The 26601-nt window shown below is 27.9% G+C and overlaps 1 protein-coding gene across 3 annotated transcripts; it reads right to left on the reverse strand.

The window, feature by feature from the left end:
• Positions 1–4747: 4747 nt before the first annotated feature.
• Positions 4748–22296, reverse strand: LOC114132935 (tetratricopeptide repeat protein 12-like). 3 transcript variants are annotated; one of them, XR_003593096.2, is made up of 6 exons: positions 17663–17955; positions 15818–16015; positions 12220–12368; positions 6328–6571; positions 5452–5582; positions 4748–4969 (listed from the first exon to the last, which is right to left on the reverse strand). XR_003593096.2 is itself a non-coding variant. In XM_027998544.2 (6 exons), exons 3-6 carry the CDS (start codon positions 15996–15998, stop codon positions 5551–5553), a joined length of 606 nt encoding a protein of 201 aa, XP_027854345.1. In that variant the 5' UTR covers positions 15999–16015; positions 21683–21779; positions 21981–22296; the 3' UTR covers positions 5354–5550. The 3 variants fall into 3 exon arrangements, 2 of the variants coding, with proteins under 2 accessions (XP_027854345.1, XP_027854344.1); XM_027998544.2 differs by lacking the exons at positions 4748–4969; positions 17663–17955 and adding exons at positions 21683–21779; positions 21981–22296 and having other exon boundaries at positions 5354–5582; XM_027998543.2 differs by lacking the exon at positions 4748–4969 and having other exon boundaries at positions 5354–5582.
• Between the last annotated feature and the right edge of the window lie 4305 nt (positions 22297–26601).

The raw sequence follows: 26601 nt of genomic DNA on the forward strand, positions 1-26601 counted from the left end.
ACTAAGTACTTGTGATTAATACTTATGTACACGAGTAATTGATGTACTAGCTGATGTGTGTCTTACCTTGTCTCACTTGCACCCTTAACTAATCCTCGGTAAATGGAAAATGCGTACACCGGAAGCGACGAGGCTCACAAATATAAGAGCAGAATATCCTATGGACTCGTTTTTCCGAGACGTCGTCGCATCACTACTCGACGCTTTAAGCTCGCTAATGGTCATTACGATTTAATCTAATAGCAGTGAGGAAGCCGAACGAGAGCCCGACGACTCGCGTCCTTAGATTGATTAATCGACGGCTTTAAGCATATTTTTACGGTTACCTACCGGCAGATCATGCAAAGCAATATATATTCTATTGGATCAGTAGAATCGGGTCAAAGGTAAAATAAATTGAGAACCGGACGGACGCGGTGAAAAGCTTGCCGGCTGTCATCGCCGTTTTCCTTTTTGACCGACCAACGGCAAATAGCTTTATATAGCTTGTCGTGACGGGCCCAAAAGTTGATATCGATCCAACTCTGAATATTTTTCGATAGATCATGGTAGTGTAGAACGATACAATTAGCATTACCATCACTCAAAACCGGAATACGATAATAAGAAGCTACACGACGCGATGATAGACAAGGTGTGTACCCAGCTTTACGTAGGTCATATAATACGATATATACTATTATAATCGACCGTGATACTCGTGGTATACATTGTATAATAAACGATAGCGAATGACATAATATTGGTGAATGACGTCAATTATTACTAGAGTGATTTAATGATGTAGGTAAGTGCGTTATATAAAACATGTTTTAAACTATCAAATGTATATATTTCACAGGTCATTGACATTAATTATCAATCTTGATGGTCAATGATGATAAATCTCAAATAAAACACTGATTGTTTTATTATTTAATCGATTATCTTACTACTTAATTTAATGTAAAAAGTTAGATTAATTGAAATTAATGAAATAATGAAATAGGTGCACATTATAAGTCATTTATTGGAGCAGTTACGCGCGATTACTATGCTATTTTGAACTGCATGACATTTCCGCTGCACAACAAGCGCATTTTTTAGTGCCACAACCAGTTTTGCAGTTGCATCAGTCGGAGCCTTGGTGATCAACTATTCCTTATCCTGGGGCTTCGCATAGAGTTATTTCCCTGTCTTTATTTTTTTTAGGGCTTCATCGTGTTCTATAAATTTTTCGTTATCGAGAGAAAATTGTGCTCATTTATATTATTTGTGTTTTAACGCGCTATATTCTGTATTTGATTTAAGTATTCGAGTACCTACCTATTAATTGTTTAAAATTATAAATATTATCAAATTAAAATTGGCTTATATGATTTATACATATTATTTTCACATAAAATTATGACTGCAAGTAAATTAAGCGAAAAACCTTAAACCTTATCAACTTCTAGCATTGGTACACAAACAGTTGTGTAAACTTCGAGCTTTGAAAATTTTTTGTTAATCAATTTTAGCATTTTTTACGTTCATTTCTCTAAACAAATAACCAATTTTTGTCGTTGTTCTTAAATGTTTTTCAATGTTTTTATCTTTAAAAAAAAAACATCGATTACTATTTTGTAAAATAAAGATGATTAATATTTAATGATCATATTATATTCTGATTATACTTTAAGTTTACTTCATTGTCAAGATTTTTTATAGTAACTAAATAATTTTTTCTTCGTCAATATGATTCGAATAGTCGTTTTTATTGAATAATTCTTCAGTGTTTTCTTTTGGCTTAAGTGTTTCTATTTTATTGCGAGGGATTCTAACCTAACCTAATCTGCTGAACCAATCCTGAATTCTCCTGTTTTGCTACTGTCCTGTCAAACATTGCCTCATACAGTGATCTTTCAACACCTATTATAAACAAAAAATTTTATATTTTACGAAAATTATTAGTTGATATAGTTTACCCGAGTTCAATGCCTGATTTTTTTGAAATTGTTCTATAATTTTATTGCCATTTGTCAGTCTTTTGATTTATGATCAGCCATCTAAAGGACTATATTTCTTTAACGTCCTTATTAGCCCGTTACATTAATCCTTATATCTAACTGTGGCGAGGTTTGTCATGCACAATTTTAACGTCGTCTTAATATTTTATTTATGTTTGTCAGTATAAAATATAAACGGAGATTTTGACTAATAGAAACTTTAAAAAGCCATTTCATATTATTACTTCAGTTATCGCTATAATAGTTGTGTTTTCTCATTCGTCTATCTTCTTTCGTCACCGTGATATTATTTTTCATTGACAAAGCTTCACGTCGCATATACATTTATCACTGAACGTTCTTAAACGTCGTTTACACCGACACAAAATCGAACATAATTCGCCTGCAGGTATTTGGCGTCAACAACAGTGGAATTTCAACATTTACAGCATTTACCACGTTTACGCATCATTCACCGGAATATATTGTACACACATACCTAATCTTTGTGATCGGATGACCGCTAAAATCGTCATTCGTCGTCCGTAGTCTGCAGCAGACTGAGAAAGAAAATTCGATCGTCGCCACCGACCTTTTCCTTGGTTTTCGTCGTCATCATCGTCGATTTAGTTGACTGACGTGTCGTCGCTACATCGTGATCCGACCGGTAAAGTATTACAACTCGCGGGGTTTGCACGCCTAACAACTTCGTGTTATTACGTACACAATAATATCAAAAGACACCGTCGAGCTCTGTGTATGAGGCGAAAATGTGGAAACTCGTGATTCGTGTCCGTCATTACTGTTGAACGTCGATTTCAAACGATGCTGTGTAGCCGCAAAAGCTCGTTGTACACTCGTCACGTCGATTATCGCCGTGATTTCACGCCGTGCTGTACGCATATATTTTATTTAGTAGTCGCTTATTAAGCAACGGCGGAGAATCGTTCGAAATCGATTTTATTACGACATCGGCAACTGGCGATCCATTAATTATGCATCTCGCCCTCGCACAGTAGTCTAAACGTTTCGTGAACTTGAAACTAAAAACTAATCGTTTACAACCTGTCTAATATTTTCGTATTATAATATAATATGATATTAGATGTCACGAACACAATGTCCAATGGAAATAAAATTGTTGTCGAACAACGTTATTGTTTGGAGAAGTCTTATTTTTGACAAGATTGCGGCTTATACAACATGCCTTGATCGTGCCTACGTGTCTGAGTAGTAAACGCCTAATTAATTAATTAATAATAACAATAATAATGATTAATATTATTATTATTATTACTATGCCCCGTGGTATTAAAACTGTGATTGTTGCAATTGGTTATGTTTAATTATAATATTATGATAATACCCGGTTGCTGTAACGTATAATATGTATTATTTAGTGATTATTTTCGTTATTATTACATATTATTATATTTTATAATTCGTTCGTCCGACGCATATAGATGATAGTGATGACATCTTAGTTATGTATCCTAATATCAAAATTAATAACACTACTGATTCGATTGAATAACATTTGTTATATGATTAATTGTTATTTATTATAATTTATGGGTCAATACTAACCGTACGTTAAATTATGTGAATAGGTTTGTGGTATAAAATATCTAATGAAGTTATAACTAATCTAAATATTTTAAAAATATTACCGGATAGTTTTATAGTTAATAAGTAAGTAATAAGAAACGTATAGTCGCGAATAAGTTACAAGTCCCTTCAAATAATATTTTTTATTAATATTTATTTCGTTTAAATAGATATCAAATTTTATAAGAATGTAAACTTGAAATGACTAAAAAATTATCATGCAATTAATATACATAAGCATTTTAGGTAGTTGTAAGAACAATTTATGAAAAATCTTATAAATATATAAATTTTAAAAAGATCTAAAATATTTTTAAAATAATACCATTTGAGTATTTGACTAGAAAATACTAGTAAATATATTTGAAAGAAGTTCAAGTTTATATAGTGTTATTGCCTATTTATTTTTGAATCACAAAAAAACAACAAAATTGATTTATTAAAAACTGGAGATTATGTAAAAATTCCCGTTTTACCTGGTTGTTTTGAAAAGTACTGAGAATATTAAACTTTTGACCAGATAAGAAAAAAAAACACCTATTTATAACCAGAAATAAATTTTTAAGTTAAAGATTGAAATGGATAAAAGGTGATGAGATATAAAGATAACACACAATACCATTGTAAAATAAGTATAACATATTCATCGCTAAACTTAAAATATAAAAATCACGTCTACAATAGAAGTGTATGTGTAGTAATATTATAGGTAGGTATACCCACCTGAATATGAGACAATAAAAAATAGTTTTCCAAGGTCGTGATCCTGGACCTATCCCATTTCCACTCTACTTTATATCTCGATAACGACAAAATTACGATGTATGTATGGGCTGGTATTGTCTGATGGTGATATTATAAAAATATATATTAATATTATACAAATATCTGTCGTTGTACTTATCACTATTTAATATTTATATTGTGGGCGAAGTATATACATCGCCATTTCTGATTGTTCATTTTTCAATGATTCACAGACACACGTATACACACATAATATTATATTCAGAGATTTACAAGCGATGTAAATATTGAACATAATATATTATTCTATAGGTACACAGTTTTATTCTTCTTATCTTTAATTCTTGTAGTTGAAAAATAATTAACATAATTTTAAACGTATTACAATTTTGAAAAAATATATACTTTTTACTACTTTACAACACCATTTTCAATTAAAAAAATGAATCACTTAAAGAATAATTATGATACAAGCATTTTATAGAAAAAAAAATAAAATCTGTAGTATGCACACTACGTGGTTCTGAAATCTCCATCAAACATCTACTATTTGAATACCGTCAGTTTAACGAAGGAAGATCAAAATGCAATATCCCAAACGCCTCACCAAATTCCTCAACGACGAACCCCTAAACATCTTAAACATACTAAAAATTTATCAAAGGCATTAGTTTATACAAAATCATCTAATCGCTGTTACTTGCTTATTTTTTTATTTATCTTAAAAAAAATTTAATTTGTATAAGTACTTATGACATTATAATACACAATATGTAACATGTTAATCGCAGTCAATGACCTAAGCAGTCGAAGCCAATATTTATAATAATAAAAAATTTATGATATGATACAAACAATATTTAAAAACAATTTTTTAATCATACATTAAATGAAGAAATTACTGTTAAGAAATAGCAGAATCGCCTTGTTTTTTGGATTAGAATGATTAGATTATAGGTTATTATGTATATTCGTACATAGTACATACCATTATAGAATTATACCAAGGATAAATTATAATAGTATACGTGTTATATAATATGAATAAGACATATTTATTTTATAATAATCTAAAAAATTATTATTGTAGATTGTATAATGTGTAACATTAGTTTCTGAAAAAACTCACAAAAACGCCAAAAGCCTTTAATATATGGTTCACTGCATTTGTGCATTATAATGTGCACGAAGGTGGTGAAGAATTGACGAAATTTACAGCATGGGTATATTAACGACTGTTGCTCAATTTATTTTGATAGTCTATACAGAAACAAAAAAGAGAAAAAAAATGATAATATATAATATTATATAGGTATTTTATTGTAATATTATTAATTATTAATCATGATATAATATGGGGCATTATATAATATATATAATATATATATATATATTATATATATAATTTATTAATACGGATTTGTATAGTTACCTACAAGTGTTTGTATCTCTATTAATTTAGCTGAATTTTTTTTTTATTTCAAATTATTTTTTATTCATTAGCAACCAGTCTTATTTATAATATAATTGAATTATTTAAAGTTAAGATAAGAAGGGTTTTGGGTTCTACAAAAAATTCAGATGCGACATACTACTCATCTCAACTTAAGATAACACACATTTTATTTATTGCTCCTACTCTCTTTGAACTTTTTATTGAAAAATATACTATACAAGCATGTAGGTGTAGTAATAATAATTTGTTCGTTCAATATTTAATATTGAAATTTTTAGAAGAGCATTATAATTCCAATTATTATTTATTATTATTATTATTATTATTGGGATAGATATCAAAAACTATATATTATGTATAATTTGTATCAAAATATTTTATAAAATTTTTTTCACTAATAATAACATGCGGATATTAGGTATAATATAATGATTTTCGAATTATACTATAAGGAAAATTGTATGATCAAAGTTTGGTTACTTTTTGAAATAATGCAAAAATAAAACAGTATAATTAAAAATCATTTTAGTGTTTATCATAAGTAGGCACCTTGAATGCGTTTCGTCTGATCAGGATGAGTTTTGAGAGCGGTTTCTAACAATTCCTTAGCAGTTTGGATATCGCCTAGCCACCATAACGCTTCAGCCTTGTAAAGGACAGCGTTCAGCGATCGTTCGTTGAGACGTAGTGCGCGATCGCAATCTTCGCCGACTTCGTCCATCAAACCCAAATTGATCTTGGCTAGCGCCCGGTTGGTGAATAGTACGCAGCTGTCTTTGCGCACGTCGATGGCCTAAAAAAAACAATAAAAGCGGAATGATATAATAATAATAAATTAAGGGTTCGGACTTTTTGCATTTATATGTTTTTTTTTTGTAATGGTCATAGATTATTTTATGGATAAATAACTCTAACATTTAAGAAGTTATTGCAAATGTAGAAAAAGTATTTCGTAAAGCTCTGTCATGTATCTAAGTTTTTAAAAATGTGTCTCCAACATTAACATTCCCACCTGAACTAATTTTTTATTATTGTGAACATGTTTAATTAATACAGTCAATTTAAAATTTTTTCGATTATGCGCTCTCTATTAAAATGACACAAAAATTAATTGGACAAAAAAATATTAAAAATCAATTAGTGTTTATTAAATCAAATTTTGCATTTTTTCCTATCGCGGTAACGAGTCTTGAAATCAAGGACTATCACGTGCCAGTTGCCAGCTGTATTTCATAAGAAGATGATACAAGGTTAAGACTATATAATCCAAATAAGTGGTGAACACGGAAATTCGATAAAAACAAAAATAGAAAACGTGTTGCATATAAATAAAAGCTATTAATTGTTTATAACAATGTTCAACATTTTATCGGAAGATAAAGAAAATGTTGACGAATTACCTGAAGACATGGACATCAACGATTCAATATTTTTTAAGTACGCGCCGATCACTTCTATGAACGTTGAAAGTTTTTTCTCTATATAAAATAAAGTGCATTCAAATTTGAGAATATAATAAAATGGTTTAGCATACAGTCCAATAATTTTAACAGTAAAATTACGAAAAAGATGATGATATAATAATAAAAATGGTAATATATCAATGTTTTTTTATTTGTTCTATATTACAGATAAACATGAAGAAGATACAGATAACTAGCAAAATTATTTTTATTATGTACTTATCTATTATTTTTATTTTTATTTTTATTATTATAATATGATTTATATGCATTTTTTTAAAAAAAAGTTAACATCTAGTCGTCACTTACTCTGGATTTCTAAAGTTTTAGTTTGAGAATGACAATAATATACATTTTATATGGAAAATGTTTGAAAATGTTTTTTTAAGAAAATTTCAATAGAAAAAATTAATATTTTAATATTATTATTTCAATTCTATTCCACTCTGCAAAATTCTAGTCCACTACTTCACTCATTTAAACGTTAATACCTATAAACAATAAATTTACTACCTACTTGTTCAAAATTTATGCTTTAAATATTTGGAAAAATATTCCATTTCGGATTTTGAAATTAAAAATGTATAATGTTATACAAAAAATTTCAAATCAAAAAATCAAACGATAAAATTAATAAAAACTAAAAAATTTAATTTGTTCTCTGAAGTTTGGATTTGTTTTACATCACTATAAAAAATTAGATAAAAACGTTACTACATTTTAAGATAGAGAGTTCTTATTATTAAAATTATCAACCTTCTTGTATTTAAGTACGTAATGATAAACAATGAAATAAACGAAAATCATTGTTTTTTAAATTACTTCCTAAGAAGAATTTTTGCAACTAGATTTATTTTATTTATGCTAATATTTTCTATGGAAATAATTGTTTTTTATTGCGCACTATATGCATTATGCATTATATACGCATTACATATATTAAAGGTACCTACCTACCTATATTGTACATTGTTATCTAGAGCTCAAAGCCGCAAACCATTTAAACTCAAAGTTATGTTGTTATCATTAGAGATTATGCAAATTGTATATTATTATACAACATTATAATACGTATTAAAAATTAAAATCCATTATTATAAAGACATTATACGTAAAATATGTGTCGTATAAATTATGATTAATCAATAATATTTTAATAGTTGCTATTCAACAGTTTATTACTCTTTTTAATTTTTATAGTTTATTTACAACTGTGTTGAGGATTTACTTCCACATCAAGCTACCACACCTATTATAACAAATTTACAATACCGAATACTATTCTAATCAAATCTTGGCCACGATCCCGATAGTCTAGAGTTAATGATTTCCTCGATGAATTTATCAAGACGTAAATGCATAATTAAAAAAAATATGAAATGGTAAATGTTTTATTTCACCGAGGTTTAACGATTACTCTAATAAATTACGTATTTAAACAATGATAATAAATGATATTTACATTTTACAGAGTAATTACATTCTAATAATTTTGGACATAGCAAATTTATACTACACAAATACCACAAGTATTTTAAACATAAAAAAATAGTTTAAAGTTCAAAGTTAGTATAAATAAGTTGGAAAGTGATTGACAAGAAATGAAGAAACAGGGTTTATATGGATCATGGATATAATAATTATTGATATAAATCATAATATTCGAAGACAATTTTTAAAACTTTTTCCGAATACATGATTTTGTAATATAATTATAACAATATTAAATGACCAAATAAAAACAATACTATTTGAAAAACAATACTTTTTTATTTTTTTGAAGGCTAAACAGTTTCTGCAAAATTAAATTTATTTAGCGTATAATTCTGTGAATCACAAAAGAGATTTTGGCAAGACACCTGTGTAATACATATATTATATATACTTTTAAATTTTAAATTTAAATAATAATTAAAATCTAGAAATTAATTTCATAATTTTTTTTTTTAAACTATAAATTGATTAAAAATATGTGTTTTGGTAAAATACGTAATGCACAATGAATAAAAATAGGATTCTAATAAAATTAAGAGTTCCGAAAAAACAGTATAGCCTAATAAAAATCGTATTTACGATGCAATAATTTATAAATAATTTTAAAGTCCTTTTACGGTTTTTTCAAACTGATCTCTATTATTTTTTTCACTGTCCGAGGATCGAAAAGGGATCGGTGATACAGACGATACAGTGAATTTATTTGGACGGTCCCACCGATATCTGAAGCAGAAATGTATTTCTTATAACAGTTGTAGACGTGTAACGAGCTATTATAAAATACTTATTGTTGGATAACGAGAATATTCCTATAAACCAATCTGCCAATCTTTGTTCGGTGTGTTTAGGTCGGAAAGAAAAATAAATGCAAAGAAAAAATAAGAATAAAACTTGTCAGTTGTCAATAGGTATAGAATAATATTATACACCAGCCGTTTGTAAATGTTTTCTTTGTGCTTACGGTTCAGGTGATGCGTATATAATAATCGGCCGCATGTTAAAACACGAAGGTTTCCCATTTAAATGCGCACAAAGCGTGCAAAACCTTTGATTGACCCTCGATATAAATTTTGACACATTTTTGTTTCGACACGACATACCTATTATATCGTATTATACAGGGTCATTCACTTATCGTGAACCAGCAAGTATTTTTAGAAAATGCGGAAATTTTTGAATTATTATTCTCGTAAAAACATTGAAGAAGATTCGATTTTACATTTTACATTTTACCGAATCTTTTTCAGTAAAATGGTTAAAAATATAAAAAATGTTTAAAATCTCTTTGTACATTTTTGAATATTGCTTCATTCACTATAAAAGAACTACACAATTTATGTATGTATTATACATTTTATTTTTTCGTCGTCGCTCTGCACTTTATTATTTTTTATACTCATATTTTTCGTTTAGTGGTTTTCGTACGTACCTACCTATACAGAATAATGTAATAAAATATTTATTTTGTGTGAATTCGTATTTAACGCATACAATGTTATTTATTGTTATTATGAAACACGTACAATAATGATGCTGTATAAGTCTTACGAAAAATAATAACACATATTTATTTGTTATTAATTATTATTAACAATATTTTTCGTTTTGAGTACGCGTTTATATAATACTATGTAAGGTGTTGCGCTATTATTACAAATGTGTTTTCATAAATATGGCAAGTTTTTTTTTTTTTTTTAATTTGTTAGAGGGTTAGTCGATCTCTATTTCGTACGTCAAATATTGAATAACCATGATAGATGATGTTCACTTCAGTTTAAATGTTTAACTTATCGTAAGTATTTTTATGAGTATAATATCGTCGTAGTAGATGGATGATTATTTTCAGGAGGTCACTACTCCTCCTCTAATGCTCACTTGAACATTGAAATTAAATCGTAATAACAACAGTTTAATCAGTTTAATGACTGTCGAAATGTACATATTATAACATAACGTGTGTACTTATGTGTATTTGTATATTATTATTATTTATTTGCTTAATTAGCATATTTATCTTAACGTACTATTAAAATTAATATTGAAATCGAACTTCAAAGTACTATAATATAATGTATTATATTATATTATAATTAATGCGTTTTACAAATCTTCTGAAATATTTTTTTTAAATATTCAAATTTTTAGATAATATCAACGTTTTGAAAAAAGTCTAAAATACAGTTAATGTTATCTTAGGCTCAGGGTATAAATGTTTATAATTAACACTATTATACGAAATTTGTGAAAGGTTATATTTCATATTAGTATTTCTGTATCTTACCAACAGTAGCATTCCTACATAATTATATTAATTTAATGCTTAAATATAAGTATAGGTACGTATAATGTAGTGTAGTATATTGTATTAAAGTGTAAGTATGAAAATACTATTCAGTAAACAACAATTAATATTTGTTATATCATATATAACCATTTATAAAATAATTAACCTTGATGATCCAAAACTAAATTATTTAGATAAAAAAAAAATTTTATTTTTATTTGTTAACTGATTTTGGTCAATAACCTTAAAATTAAATATTTATTAATGCTATCCATTTTTATTTTTATTTATATAAAATACTTATATGTTTTTATAGTTTATTATTGTAGTATAATACACCGTCTCTTTTCATCTTTTTATATAACAAACTATAAAGAGAACTAAAAGTAATAATATCGAAATTATTATTAAAAAATATTATTATATAATTATATATTTATGTGTTATAATATACAATGTGCCACTATATACTTTCTGTTGTTTTTATAAATATAAAATTTGAACCCTACTTCCCAATGATAAATATACATATACGATACTTGGACACGTCCTAAAATATAAATATACCATACTAAGAAAGACAGTATTTCGAATAACCTAATCCTGACGTATTGGTTAATTTCGTTTTTATTTTCCTTGAAGAACTCAAAAACTAAACTATCTATGTATACCTGGTATATATTCATCATTACATACAGTAAGATTTATTCCTGCTACGACTCTTGTAAAAATTGTCACAAAATATTTTATTTCGTAACAAAGTTTACATGTTAAAATTTACACATTTTTCTTATAAAAGTAGGTATACTACCTAAGCCCTAAGGTAAAATATAATATATATTATATACATAGCGAAAAGCAAGATACTTAGATACATCAGTTTCTTGTTTTTAGATTACTTACATGTTATATACATATTACATATATGATGTTGTAGCTGTCCAAATTTCTGAACTAGTACTCAAATAATTATAAACGCCAATAAGCCAATAAATAATATAATATAGTATGTGCTATATTATGATTTATGAACTGTTATGTTGAATGTATACCTATCCTAATTTAACCTAGTTAATGTGCGTATCCTTTTGACAGCGGAGGGAAGGAATTATTCCGGGGAATTCGATTGTAGGTAATAATTTATTAAGCGTATGGAAAATTGAAAATACACTAAACCCTTAGTGAAATATTATTTCTTACTTGATTGTAGTAGATGAGAGCTTTTTCATAGTTCCCTTTACGGTATTCGCAATTGCCCATCGATTTCAAATAGTCTGAACGTTTTATTTCCTTTTTTTTAGCTTCGGACCTCTGTTTTGCATCTCTTTCCACGTGTGCCATAAATCCAGCTTGAAACAAATTTAAATATTATAAACAATATGCAGATCACACAAAACTTCATATTATATTATAAAAAAAAACGACGAAATAAAATAAAATAATAATACATATTTTTTTTTCTATGATATTAAACTATACTTTATAAAATCAGTGATCAGTTAATAACTAATAAATATGAAATTTTCATTGCTCGAAAAAAAATTGTCGTCTATATTTATACAATGTTAGCATTTCTTATTTCATCTGTATTTAGAATATAAAACTACATTTGCTCTCCAATGTCGAATTTAATAATTAGAGATTCTATTTCCATTTTTTAAAAATATTTTTATTATTTTTGTAGACCCTGATTATAATTATTTATTTTTACATGTGACTCATAATAAATATATACTGTATAGGTGGGTAGCTGATCACTTCTTGTCATCACGTAGGAACCTACGCAATGTTTATACACCAAAAAAATTATAATGTGTACAATACGTCCCGCCGAATACCCCAGATATGTATAATATGATTGGTGGTCAGGTAGACACTCAGAAAAGGGATCGTCGTAAACCAGAAATTCGTTCGCCAGACAAAATATATATTTAAAAAAAAAAATCGATAAATACTACGCGATATACGTCGTCTTACTATATCCATATCTTAAGGGATATCATAAATCTAAATACGAATTGGTACTTCACTGTTCTATTATTATAATATTATGGTGCAATTTCTGATGTACACTGATTTCTAATAATATATAAATTTTAAACATAATATAGTATATTATATTATACTATTATAGTAACTATATTGTAAGTAGGGTCACCCCTGTTGACTGTGAATTGCGTTCAATCGTCTTTTCATAGTTGAAATAATAATATAGATGTATGGGTTATAGGTATTGGTATAAGATAAATGATAATACTATCGCGGGGCAGTGTAATGTGTATTTAATATTGAGAACTATACCGGTTCTTACCTTATTCGATCTACGATGAAACCCCGGAAGTTCGTGATGTTGCATTTTCCATTCAACCGACCACGACGACCGTACATATATCTATGTATAGTGTATATACAAATACACAATATATAGGTAGGTACCACATAACTATATACTATTTATACTATTTTGTAAGACACGCGCAAACGTCAGCGTATTTGTTGTGCGTATGAAATCATTTTGAGATTTGCATGAATACATACACTGTATATACTATATAGTATATATAAAAATGTTTTTTCCTGTATATTTTATTGCCCGATTATATGTGTTTTTATCAATTCGTTTTATATACACGCTATTCGATGCTGTTTCCGGGTTTCACGATTGTGTTATATTTATATTTAATATATATATATTACGCTTTATATCTCCGCACTGCACGTTCGTTGAAATCTAATCGATTATTAACGATTGAAAAATCGATTTTTACGCGAATCGTTTTAAAATCCTTTTTTAGTTTAATGATAATTATATTTTTTCAGAACAATTTCGATTATTGGACGTATAACCTATGTCTATTCTTAAATATATATATAATAGGGTACCTCGTACCTATACCTATATTAGTAGGTACCTAAAAGGCTAAAAATATTGTATATACTACAGGAAACATACGTACAGTTTTATAGCTTAAAAGTACCCACGGAATTTAATTAAAGCATTAAAAATTGTTTAAAATAATGAGATTTTATAATTTTAAGTTCGATAAAGACCATGGCTAGGTTAGAGTTTTTTTAGTGTGGCATTGTAAATCGTTATCAAGTCTTAAAACCAATCTTTATTAATTCTTCTTTTAAATAATCTTGAAATGTAGGGTAATGTAGAGTGTAATTTTTTAAGAGTATAACTTGGACAACGTATGTATCGGGTTTTCCTATTTGATTTGATAAAATAAATAAGGAAATTGATCCTTTTAGTTTTGAATTTTTGAATAATTTTCTTTTGAAGACATTTGATTCATCAAGTTGAAAATTTAAGTCCTGATAAATTATTTATAAAGATACAATGTATTAGATTCTATTATTCATTTTATAAATTTACTACATTTTTGATATTCAATATTGATCTTGATTTTTGGTTTATTTGATTTGTTTCCATGTATTTATCGTAATCGGGTTTGTATACAAATTTCATCATTTTAGTGATACATATATAAATTTTTTTTGAATTCTTAATTAGACTAGCTTTTTTTCCTTACGTTGGAGTTTTACAACTTTTATAACTGGTCCAATCATAAGTTTATTCTTTCTAAACGACAGTACAACACTAATTTTTTTTTTAATTAGTGTAGATATAATAAAAATAAATATACATAGGTAGTCGTAGATAATGTTTGTGTAAAGATACTCTATAGATTCGTACATGAACGACAAGAAATGCTAACAAAAATTATTATATTTGTATAAAAGAAAAATATTTATAAAATTCATATAGCTTTCCTTTTTGGAAATCATTTTAAATATTCTCAAATTCAATACTTTCATAATAGCATGAGTTAAATCAATTTATCTTTTAGCGATCTTTACAAAAGCAATTTAAAATCAACTTATTTAAGTTCTGAAAAAAGTGATACGCTTTTGTTTGTAAGTAAAGAAGCTTAAAAATGTAATACAAAAGAAGTTACTCTTCTCATCATTATTTAATAATGAAATTACAATAAAAAAACATCGAAAATACAATTTTTGGGGGAATGCTCAACGACGGGGTATACTCGACAACCTACTATACACAATATAAGATCTTATACGAGCCTCAGTTTTTTTTTTTTTTTCATTAATTTTGTAGTGCATTTTTATTATTATATATTTTTGACGAATTTGCGATTTATTATACTCATTATTTTGAACATAAAATTCATTAAAGTTTTCTATTTGATTAACTACAGATATATAAATATTAACTTTTCCGTGAGAAATATAAAATCTTATTCTGTAATAATTTAAAAAAACATATAACAATGAAATATGATTGTAAATAAAGAAATATCAAATATTTATTTAATTTAAACAGCGGTGTAGATAGACGTGAAAAATAAACCATGTTGATTGTAACATAGCTTGTATATACTATGAACATGCATTGATATTATATTTCTCAAGTATTTACAAGAAATTTTCATTTAAACATACGTAAATATTACATTGTTTAACTGTAAATGAATGTTATCATTCTTACAATCAGATATTTAAACATTGGATATACAAACAAATTAAACACCTATTTACAGCATGATATCAAACGATTGGATATGAAATAATAATTATAAAATGACAATTAAAAATAATTGCAAATCTGTACAAGTTTGTGCCGCGGCCGTTGGCATAGGAATTGCTAGATACAAGGCGGGCGAAGGGAGACTATATAGGTACCTACTGTTATTATTATTATATATTATTCCGTATTTTATATAATATTATTATGTTGTAGTCGTTCTATTTAAATAAAAATGAATTTTCATACCGGCATCAGCAGGTATTTCATCTTTGGGTTTTCCTAGGTCTTCGAAAGCCTTACGGTTTATCTTCGTACCATTATGCACAGTTTTCAGTGAACTTTCGTCCCACACTTTTTCACCATTACCCAACAGCTCTTCTGCCCGGAGCATGCCTACTTTGGATTTGGCTTCATTTTTCGAACTCATATCCTTAATAATTCCACCTATAGAATAAAAAATTATAATGATATATTATTGTATCTACAACTTACATATTATATTCAATAGGTGATAAAAACACTTATAGATAAAACAAAAGCTATTATCAATTATCTACTATCCGTCAAATATCAAGTATCTGTGTGACCTGAATGACGTTTTTAGACTAAAAGAAAAAACCTTAAAAAATTCACTGAAAAACTAATTATAACGCAAGCAACGATTGTATTTTTGACTTAAGATTTAAGATTTAAGATATGACATTTGTTGTCATAAGCTATTTTTTTGAAAAAAAAATAATTGGGTTTTCTTAAATTTTGCAGTAAATGTAAATCAAATGAATTAAAAAAAAAAAATCATCGATGTCCTCGCTCATTTACTGCAGATGGTATTATAGTTTACCAAAAATGTATTAAATTTCGTATTATACTAATGACAAATCTATTATAATTAAAACAAAACTGGCGTAAAAGTACTCCGTATATTTAAACATCTATTAATTAAAATAAAATTATACGTTTAAATAGTTTAACGTCCTACACTTAAAGTTGATAAGTATAATTTTAAAGGCCCTTCTCTTTCTATTCGTGCCCCATAGCCATAGCCCATAGGTTGTATCTTATGGTCGGGACTATAATTGAATTAATATATTTTTCGCTGTTCTATAAAAGAAATTAAGTTCAAACAATATATTATGTTAATATTATTCCAGATATAGATAGAAAATGTACACATATACATGACATATCTGGTAAAAACTGTATATTATAATATTGTTTATAAAATTTGTAATCTCTATTATAGGTTTTATCTAAAAAAGTACTAGAATTATTATTTTTCTGTGAATTCCTACCTATATAATATTTCCGTGGAAATTTAATTAAAAATCATACAAATGACAGCAATAAGCTAAAAGTGTGGGCCGTTAAACAGAAGCCACCTAGTTTTCAATATTTTTATATTTAAATAACATTTTATTCTGAAAACTCGTTTATTTATTTTTTTGTTTGCTCATCATATTTTACATTAGTTTTTAGTAGAAAAAGTGCACGCTTACTATCAATAACAGTTTACACAGTAAATATATCAAATTCACAGCACCAGTGCTCCACTATACTGCCCTGCTAAGCAAAAGTGCCGTAAAACTCAATTTCTTATTTTTGAGAAAAATGAATGTTTGTTTTTTTAATTTTATTATAACTTTATTATTTGTTATCCCAATTAATTTAGTATAATACATATTCACCTTTATAGTTTTTTTGACGAGGAATGCAATGAAATAATAAAATAAAACTTTTATCCATATGTTACATGAATAAAAGTTATTTTGATGTTATTACTTAGAGCCATAAGCCGTAAATATACCACTATTTACTAAATAAAAACGCCGTAAGTCAATTTTACGGCATTATTGCTTAATAATTATAATTGTCTATAGATATAATTACTTGAACTAATGGCCGTAAATAATTTTATATTTATTATGATAGATACTATAATAGTGTATTGAAAAATTAAAAAAAATTATTAATTATTATCGAATTCACAGCTAGACTTCGAGCTATATATAGCTTGTTATATTACATTTATTCAGCTGCAACTGCTGCAGTATACCGCTGTGTGTTGTGTGTGTGTGTGAGGTGTGCACCTACCTATGAGATTGACTTTGCGCATAGATTCTTCAAACTCTTCGTCGTCCATGGTCGGGCGGTTGGATTCGATGAGACCAATTTAAAACGTACTCGGATAGTTCAGTATCTATATTCTATATACATATGTGTACACACAACTATGTTATAAAGTACAACGACACCGTGTGCTCGCTGCAGCTGCGTTGGCGTACACGCGATTTGCCTATAGAGATGGTCGAGTGCCAAATGACGAGTGAAAACAGTACACAACGTCGTTTGATATAATAATAATATAAACCACTGCGTATACGCATATTGTTGGTATAATAACGTGTGCATAGTTTCACCGAGCACTGCTGCAGTTGCCATAGCAAAATTAACTATTGATAACGCTATGCGGCCAGGAACGTGCCACTGTCGCGTCGTCGCGCACACCTCGCGCGATAGGTACATTGTATTTGGCGTACTTTACCATAATATTACACAGTAAAACGCGGGAATTTTGTAAGTAGTATAATATAATATCTATAATAAAGTTTCTACTATAGAGGAGGATGCTAAGGATCGTAGTAAGTGGAAATTGCAAGGACCAGGGTGGCCGACCCCAAATAGTTGGGAGAGAAGGCGAAGAAAAAGAAGGTTTTAGCGAGCTACACATAAGACGGGAGTATGGAAATGGAATCTGAAACTAGTGTATACTATACAAAATTTTAGTAAAAGCTAAAAATCATTTTAAAGGATGTATAATCGTTTTATAAAATTAAAAAAAAAAACATATTTATTTTGGCAAAATGTAAAAAAAAGTTCCAGCAGAATAAAATTAATTAAACCGAGATTTTTTACTAGGTACTTAAAATCAACACATTTTACATGATTGATTATATTATTTGTACAAGAAAAATGTTTGTTTAAGTAATACGTTATTATAAATATTTATAATACTTATCTGTTGTATAAGTCGTGTAGAATTATTGTTATACTTGTAAGCAAAATCATACTTTTGAGTTCTTTTTTTTTATAAAAAATGTTATTTTAATAATAGATATGGAAATATAATGCAATATATAAGTTTATTTATTTATTTGTTCTGTTTAGTAGTGGGACATAGTTCAATTACTCGAAATATCATAATCAATGGTAAAGTAAAGTATATATTAATTTTATTATTATCATATTATATTATATTGTATGAATATTTTGTACTTTATTGTATCGTTACTTGAGACAAAAATATTTATTCCTAATAGCTAACTATCGTACCGAAAACAAATTTTTGGAACTTTTGCTTATTATAAGAAATCATTTTTTTTTTATTGGTATTAAAATTCCATTTTTCCTATTGGATGTTTACAACTATAAATCACCCATTTCTAAGTTCTAACTATTTGACAATGATAATCATATAAAATATATACATATCGTGTCTATTAAAATCAATCAATTTTATTTTTACTAAATTACTAGATCAAACTTTGAGTAAGGTGATTTAAACAAAATTCTCTCTTTTTTAAAGAAAACATAACCAATAAGATAACTCATATTTAAAAAAAAAAACTATACATGACAATAAAAAACCAAAACGTGTGATAAATTTTATCTTTCTTTAAAAAATGGCCAAAATCCACTGAAACAATTTACGTCACCGATGGATGGATGGATGGTAAAAAGTGTAATACTTATTATAATAGGCATGAATACATCGCATTTTACGTCCTTGTGGGAGAAACTATTATTCCTAATGAGCCAAACAGTATAAGAATTATTAAAAATTAGAGATGTTAACATAATGTTATGTCTAATGTGTTACCAATATTATAAATGCATGCATGTATTGTCGATTACTATAATAATAAGTGTACAACTTTAGGCACTAGTTAAAAAAATCATTATCATATAAGTAAACCTGTAACATAGCTCGTGGCGTGATTGTGTATAGTTAACATCATACTTAACAAATACCACGCGGTTTATTTTGAGATATTGACATTGCACACAGTAAAACACTAAACGTCGTTATCGCTTATCGTAATTTTTATTTTAATATTATGAACCCTTTCAGTAAACGCATTTCTTAATTTCAACGTCACTTATTTTAAATTCCGAACGGAGCGGTGAATGTATTGGTTTTACAGTTTTATGTGTGTGTTTTTTTTTCTTTTTGTACCTAACGAGACTTTTTATAATAAGATTAATGTATACATCTTTAACTTGTAACGGAAATACTTGAAAAAGTAATACAAAGTTTCTTAAAACATTTTTCTATTTTATTTTCCAATAGTTGATATAAATTACTTATAGTAATAATATAAATATAATATGAAAAAAAAAAAAATGAAAAATACTTAAGAAATATTATGACTGACTGCAAGATCGTCTCCGCTTTTTTTTTCATCCTGTTTCGACCTTAACAACAAAAATGTATACGAACATAATTTATCATATAATTATTTTTATATTTTTATAATATTGTGAATATATACCTATGTGGAGCAGCGCTTCGGTTTATGCTCAATATATTATAATAAAATGTCAGTATAATAATTACTTGAATTAATGAGAACATTACATTTTTTGAAGTGAGCGTGAGTCATTATACTAACCTACGTTATGCCTTTTAAGAATGTCGAGTGAAAGGCGTACCTACATTACACGAATCGTGTTGTTATAACGGCAGTGATGTATATTATATATAGCACTTGCACAAAATAAGAGTGATTAAAATAATAATTGCTGTTAGTTATAACGACAACGATATTAAAAATTCTATGTCTACGGAAAATTTAAATGCTATGTAGTTTGCTGAAACCGTGAACTATATACAGTATACACCACGTATAATGATGAATACTAAAAAAATAAATATATAACACAAACCAGAATATTAGTTGATAAAAAAAATAGTAATTTGAAATACTCTATCCAATATAATTTATCAGAGGAAACTCGGTAGAAAATATAATGTGTTAGGTTAGGTTCAAGTCCCGTATGGTTCGACATAACACCTTCACTAATCTGTCTCGTTGATAAACCGTAAATGTAATATTTTAAAAAAGTTTTAGTTTTTTCAATAAATTGTGATTAATAAAAATAAAATAAAATAAAATATTCAATTAAGATACTATAAATCATTATGATAGAACATATATGTGTACCTATCTGATTTTGACAGCTAACAATAAATTTAATAATTTATTATAATAGTACTCCGTATTTCCAATCTTTTTAATTAAATAATTTATCCGACGAGTTTAAGAGGTTAATGCGATGGCCTTGCAATTGGACTGATTTTTTATTAGGATTTAAAAATAAAATAATATAATATTTAGTTCGAATATTCAAACACGACTTTAAACTAAATATTTATTAAAGTAATACCTATATATGTACTATAATATACATATAGGTACATCAACAACTATCAAATATCAAAGTTTAATATACACGCAGTGTACATAGTATATGTTATATTGTACTCTTAATTTATTTATCTAATGATTATTATGGGTTGATGTTATAAAATTTTCATTAAAATGAAAAGAAGAGTTTTTTTGATTTTTAATGAGCTATTTTTATAATAATTTAAATATTTAACCACAGACTGTAACAATAGAAAAATCAACTTAATTTTTTTTAAATACCTAATAACAGCTATACTTTTGATGAATTATTGTAGATAAAATGTTAATGGATGAAATATTAACTATATTTCATTACTTTATTAACTACAGTCTTTTGAGTTTAATAATTTATTAATAAAGTTTTTAATTAAAATTTTAATTTATTTAAATTCTCTATCTTTTTAATGTTTTTTTATATATGTTAATAATTAATATTTTTTTTTTTTATGAATAATACAGTGCACAAATACGACATGAATTCGATGAACGGTATCATTGAACGTAAGGTCGATGAGCCGAGATAATAAAAATATAAATAAAAAAAATACATACACAAATAAATACTATACATAGTCATTCGCATCTACCCGATCACGCCCAAACTCGGTTTAAATGACTCACCTCTTTACACACTACATCTCACCGAAAATATATATTTAACTATCCGTCCTTAGTCTTCAAACTTTAGATTTTGCTCAGTTCCTTTAACGCTCTCAATATTCTTCTCCAACTGTTATATTCTGAAATCATCATTAAAAAAAATAATAGCTTTTATATTATAATGGAAGCCAGTTTTGTCATTTAAAATTGTGTTGCTTTTTATCATAATTGTGTAAAATATGATTTAACTGTTGATCTATAATAGTCGCTTATATTAAAAGCTAATTAATAATAATAAAAAATTATTATACAATATCAATATCATTTATAATTTTACTAACGTCTGAACCATGGAGTAGGGCTCGAGCTCGGCCGCATCGGCTGTGGCCAACGGTCGTGGAAAATGTGACTCGTGGTCGTGACTGGACGGCGCTCCTATGCTGTTGGTATATCGTATTTTGAAGGAATATTGAACGCGCCGTCGGCCAATTCCGGATATCCGGCATGACCGGCCACAAGCGTCCACCGCTTGCCTGGCCACGGGGCGCACACTCGGAACGATCGGAAGTACAACAACACGTTCGGCAGACCGTACGCGCTCAAGTCTGAAGACTTATTGATCTCGATGACGAGTTGCACGGCAACTATATAGCTGTTCGCGTCGGTGTCTGCAGCGCGATAGACGGCACCGAGTAGGCCGCGATTGCCGACGACAAGTCGCGCCTATAACCACCGTAAAGACGACGGCCCAGAACGATTTAGTTTGCGACAAAGATCATCATCACGCCCGCCATGGGCCAAAAATGTACGTGAAAAACGGTCGAAACGTTCCTCCGACCCGCTGTCCGATTGCGACCCAACTGCCGACGTACTTGTCGGCGGTCAGCGACGCGAGAGGGTGCACAACCCGCAAAGTCGCGTGCAACTGGTCGGGCCGACGATACTCGTCGTACGACGAACCGTTCGACGGTTTGAACGCGTCAGGACGTGCCATCAATACACTCGCAGACGGCTATCAGACTCGCTGTGAGTCGCGTCCCGTTCTTAACGTTTGGAGGCCGACGTCGGGAGAGCGACTCAAGTCATATGCAAACCCCTTTTTCGTTTTAGCGGGTCATCGAACCCAAACTATTGCGTACACCGTCACTGCGGTGTTCTAGTAAACACGCAAACCTAGTTTTGAAGTTTACACGACACTTCTCCCTGAAAATCAAAATACAACACGTAGTGGATTATCGCTGGAAATAAGTATTTACAGCCCCACCCTACATTTCTTTTATTTTTTATGAACATAATGTACTCCATGCTTTACTGTAATATTAATTATGTTTTATACTTCTACTTGTATACAGGTATATACACTTCATTTTAACTGTACAGAGTACATACAGTTACGTTCTTATCACACGTGGTACCTATATCAATTATCAGCAAATCGTATCTCAATGTGATTTTCCCGAAGCGTCTTAATGCGGCGTGTGGACGTGTGGTGTCAACATACGTCGAAAATATCGGACATGGACGGCTTCTAAACCGCGTCTGTCTGTATTTATATTATGGTTAGTGTAACTATTCAAATTATAAGCAAATACTTAAAAGCATTAGTGCAACAATATAATAATTTACAATTCAAGTTAATTTACGATACAATTATTTTATTAAGTGCATTAAAACTTAAATTTACTTTCGGTTAGCATTAATTTCTGGAAATGACACTTGGTAAAATAACATGAGTTATATAACCACGAATGAAAGCATTTTTAAAATCTGGTTTTAATTTACAGTTTAGTAATCTTGAATAACTTAAATTACATTTAGTTGATAATCGATGTCTGGAAATAACACACGGTAGCCTTACCTTCACACATGTTTACAGATTTTATTTAAAATCTAAAATAATTAATAACTAATTAAATTCTTACATAATATAAGTAAGGTTGTAAACTAGCTTATTTAGGAAATAAATATTATTTTTGTCATAATATCCAGATTAGATACGTAAAAATCGTAAAAATTAAGATAAGTGCATAAATGTTGTTTGCATTGCCTAATTACCTAATCTCTATAAAATAAAGTGTAGAAAAAAGTATATCTCAATATTTCTAAGTTCAATAAGTGAATATTATATTATAAATAAATATAAATCAAATTACGTTACACATGTTATTTAGAACACTACTCAGTGGAGATGTATCCGCGAATATATCAGCTTTTTATTGAACTATACCTACTATATGAATCAGATGATATACATTCATTTAACATAATTTATACATATTATGCGCATTAGATGCAAAATAAAATAAAGTATTAGAATAATCTAACTTACACTCTTTAAACTAGGTAATAAAATAAAATAATTAAACAACTTTTAATGACGCCAAGACGCGTAAACATAATAATATAGTCAAAGTGACAATGTACATCTATAGCCCATCCAATTATATTATGCATGAATAAACAATGTCTTTTCCTGCCTATATACTGTATTTATTCTACTAAACATAATTACCTTTTTTTCAGATGGAGTTGTTCAAAAATATTTTTAGGGCATTTATAATAAACGAAATAATATGTAAATGAATATAAATATAAAGTATTCATATATCTATCATAAAATAGATATAAAAATGATTCTATTTTTATTTATATTTTTTGAAGATCTTCTCCCCTTCCCCCACTAACGATACTATTTTGTTTAATGCTCTACGTATACAATATTACTTAATAAAGAATGATTGATATTAAAACTTGTAATCCATAAATAATGTTAAAAATATATTACTTATCCTAAAAAAAAACTGAAAAAAATTAAATAATTGAACACAAATATTTAAACGAAATATTTTTATTTTTGATAAATTGTACATAGATAATTTGTAATTTAAAATATTTTCCATTGTTTGTATTTATGGGCGCATTAGTTATCGTACTTAGTGTTTACTTTTCTTGACTTGTCATCAGCATCTCTATGAGAGATTAACCAACACTTTCGACAAAATCTTTAGAAAAGAGATAACGTTAATATAAGTTATGCCTATAACCCTTGTATTTACATATCGTTGTTTAGGTTATAAGTACACGCATAGATAGAATATTATGAGATGGATACATGCAAGTGTACCCTTGTCTCTCAACTTCACCACCGGTGAGTGTAAACTATTCCTTTATCGTTATTTGTAAATACTACTTAAGAGGGCGTGAACAATATGAATTGTTAGCTGCTGCAGGCTGCATCGTTTAGTAATCACTATAAAGATATACGTTTATACGTTTCTATTTAAGGATTACGACAGCTTATCTAGGGATAGATAAAATCAATTTACAGAGCGAACACAAATATAGAGCCGAGTAAGCGAGTTTTACCATCGGATTTGCACAAAAATAAAACGTATTTGCGACATTATTATGATAGTTGATCTTGAAAACCTACCATCGATATAATATACAAATATTTAAAATGTTTACCTGAGAGTACGATTATAACGGCAAATACTGTAGAAGTATAATTCGCTATCGCCTATTATATTATTCTATAATATCGGTGGTCACATATCTCGAATAGTCGAGTATACGAGCGTAGGTATGACGGGATGGGAATATCTACATACCTATACACATACATCTAAATACCAAATATAGGTAATAAAAACATTTCATTCAAACGTAATAGAAGTTTTTAGTTTTAAATTATTAAATTAAACAAATGTAACTATGTATAATTTTTGATCAAAAAAAAAAAAAAATAATAATAATAATAAAAATAAATCATAACCATTTTTACTTATAACAAGGTAAAATACAAGTAAGTATAACATATACAGTATATTATACAGTTAAGCGTGCATACAATTAATTATATGGTTGAGTTAAGTGAATTTCAGACATCAAATATTTATGTTACCGAAAGCGATTACAATCCATCTAATAAATAAATAATAAATAACCCAATAACATCGACAATAATACAATATTATAAATTAATTTTTCCCATACAGTTACGAACATAAAGAGTTTCACACGCATGTTGCAATATCGTTGGTGTCGCACAGTTCACGTCGAACATATTAATATATTAAAACAAATCGTATACACATGGCGTGCATCTTTCGGATGATGGCGACTAACGTATCGTAAAATGCAATTATTGTTGGTCGAATTAAATGTTAATATTGTCGTGTCCCCGCCGTCGAACGGAACGAACACGAAACAAGTATACAGCTAGGTATATAATAAATATTATAAATTTGTACGGATGTAAAATAATAATCATACTTATATCTAGGTACTTTAGATAAGTAGATAACCATGATCATGATGGCTATGTACATAATATTATCAAAGGTTTTTGTAGTGCTAACACTTGACTTTGAAGATTACAATAGTACAATATAGTATACCTATAATTTTTCGACGACCATATAAATATTATTAAATGTTCAAGATTGATTATCGATTAGTAATAAACTTATACAACAATAAAGTTATATAAAGATAATCGTCGTTATTATGGTTATAATAATATATCGTCCGATCAATCCGATTTGATTATACAGTGCACACTGGAAAAAAAATATATTATACCTATATATTATTATATAGCATATAAATAACCGTAATTATAAGCATTAGATTAGATATAAAATATATATTTATACATTATACTATACTATTTTATAGTTTTATGGTAAAAAATAATTTCAAAAAAAATTGTTTTTGACATTTTTTAACTTTTTTGGGTTGAATTTTTTTCAAAAAATTCATAAAAATAACAAAATAAATAAGGCAATGATGATATTATATTTAATAAAATAGATTATGAACATTGGTACATTCATTACGAATTATTACTTTTTGTTAAGTTTAGACAGTTAGGTACAGATATATCAGTAAAATGGTAAAAGTTAGATGTGTGTGGAATAATAAATGGTTAGTAATAATACACTTTACTTCACTAATGAG

This window comes from Aphis gossypii, chromosome 1 (genome assembly GCF_020184175.1).
Source record: "Aphis gossypii isolate Hap1 chromosome 1, ASM2018417v2, whole genome shotgun sequence".
NCBI classification, from domain to species: Eukaryota; Metazoa; Arthropoda; class Insecta; order Hemiptera; family Aphididae; genus Aphis; species Aphis gossypii.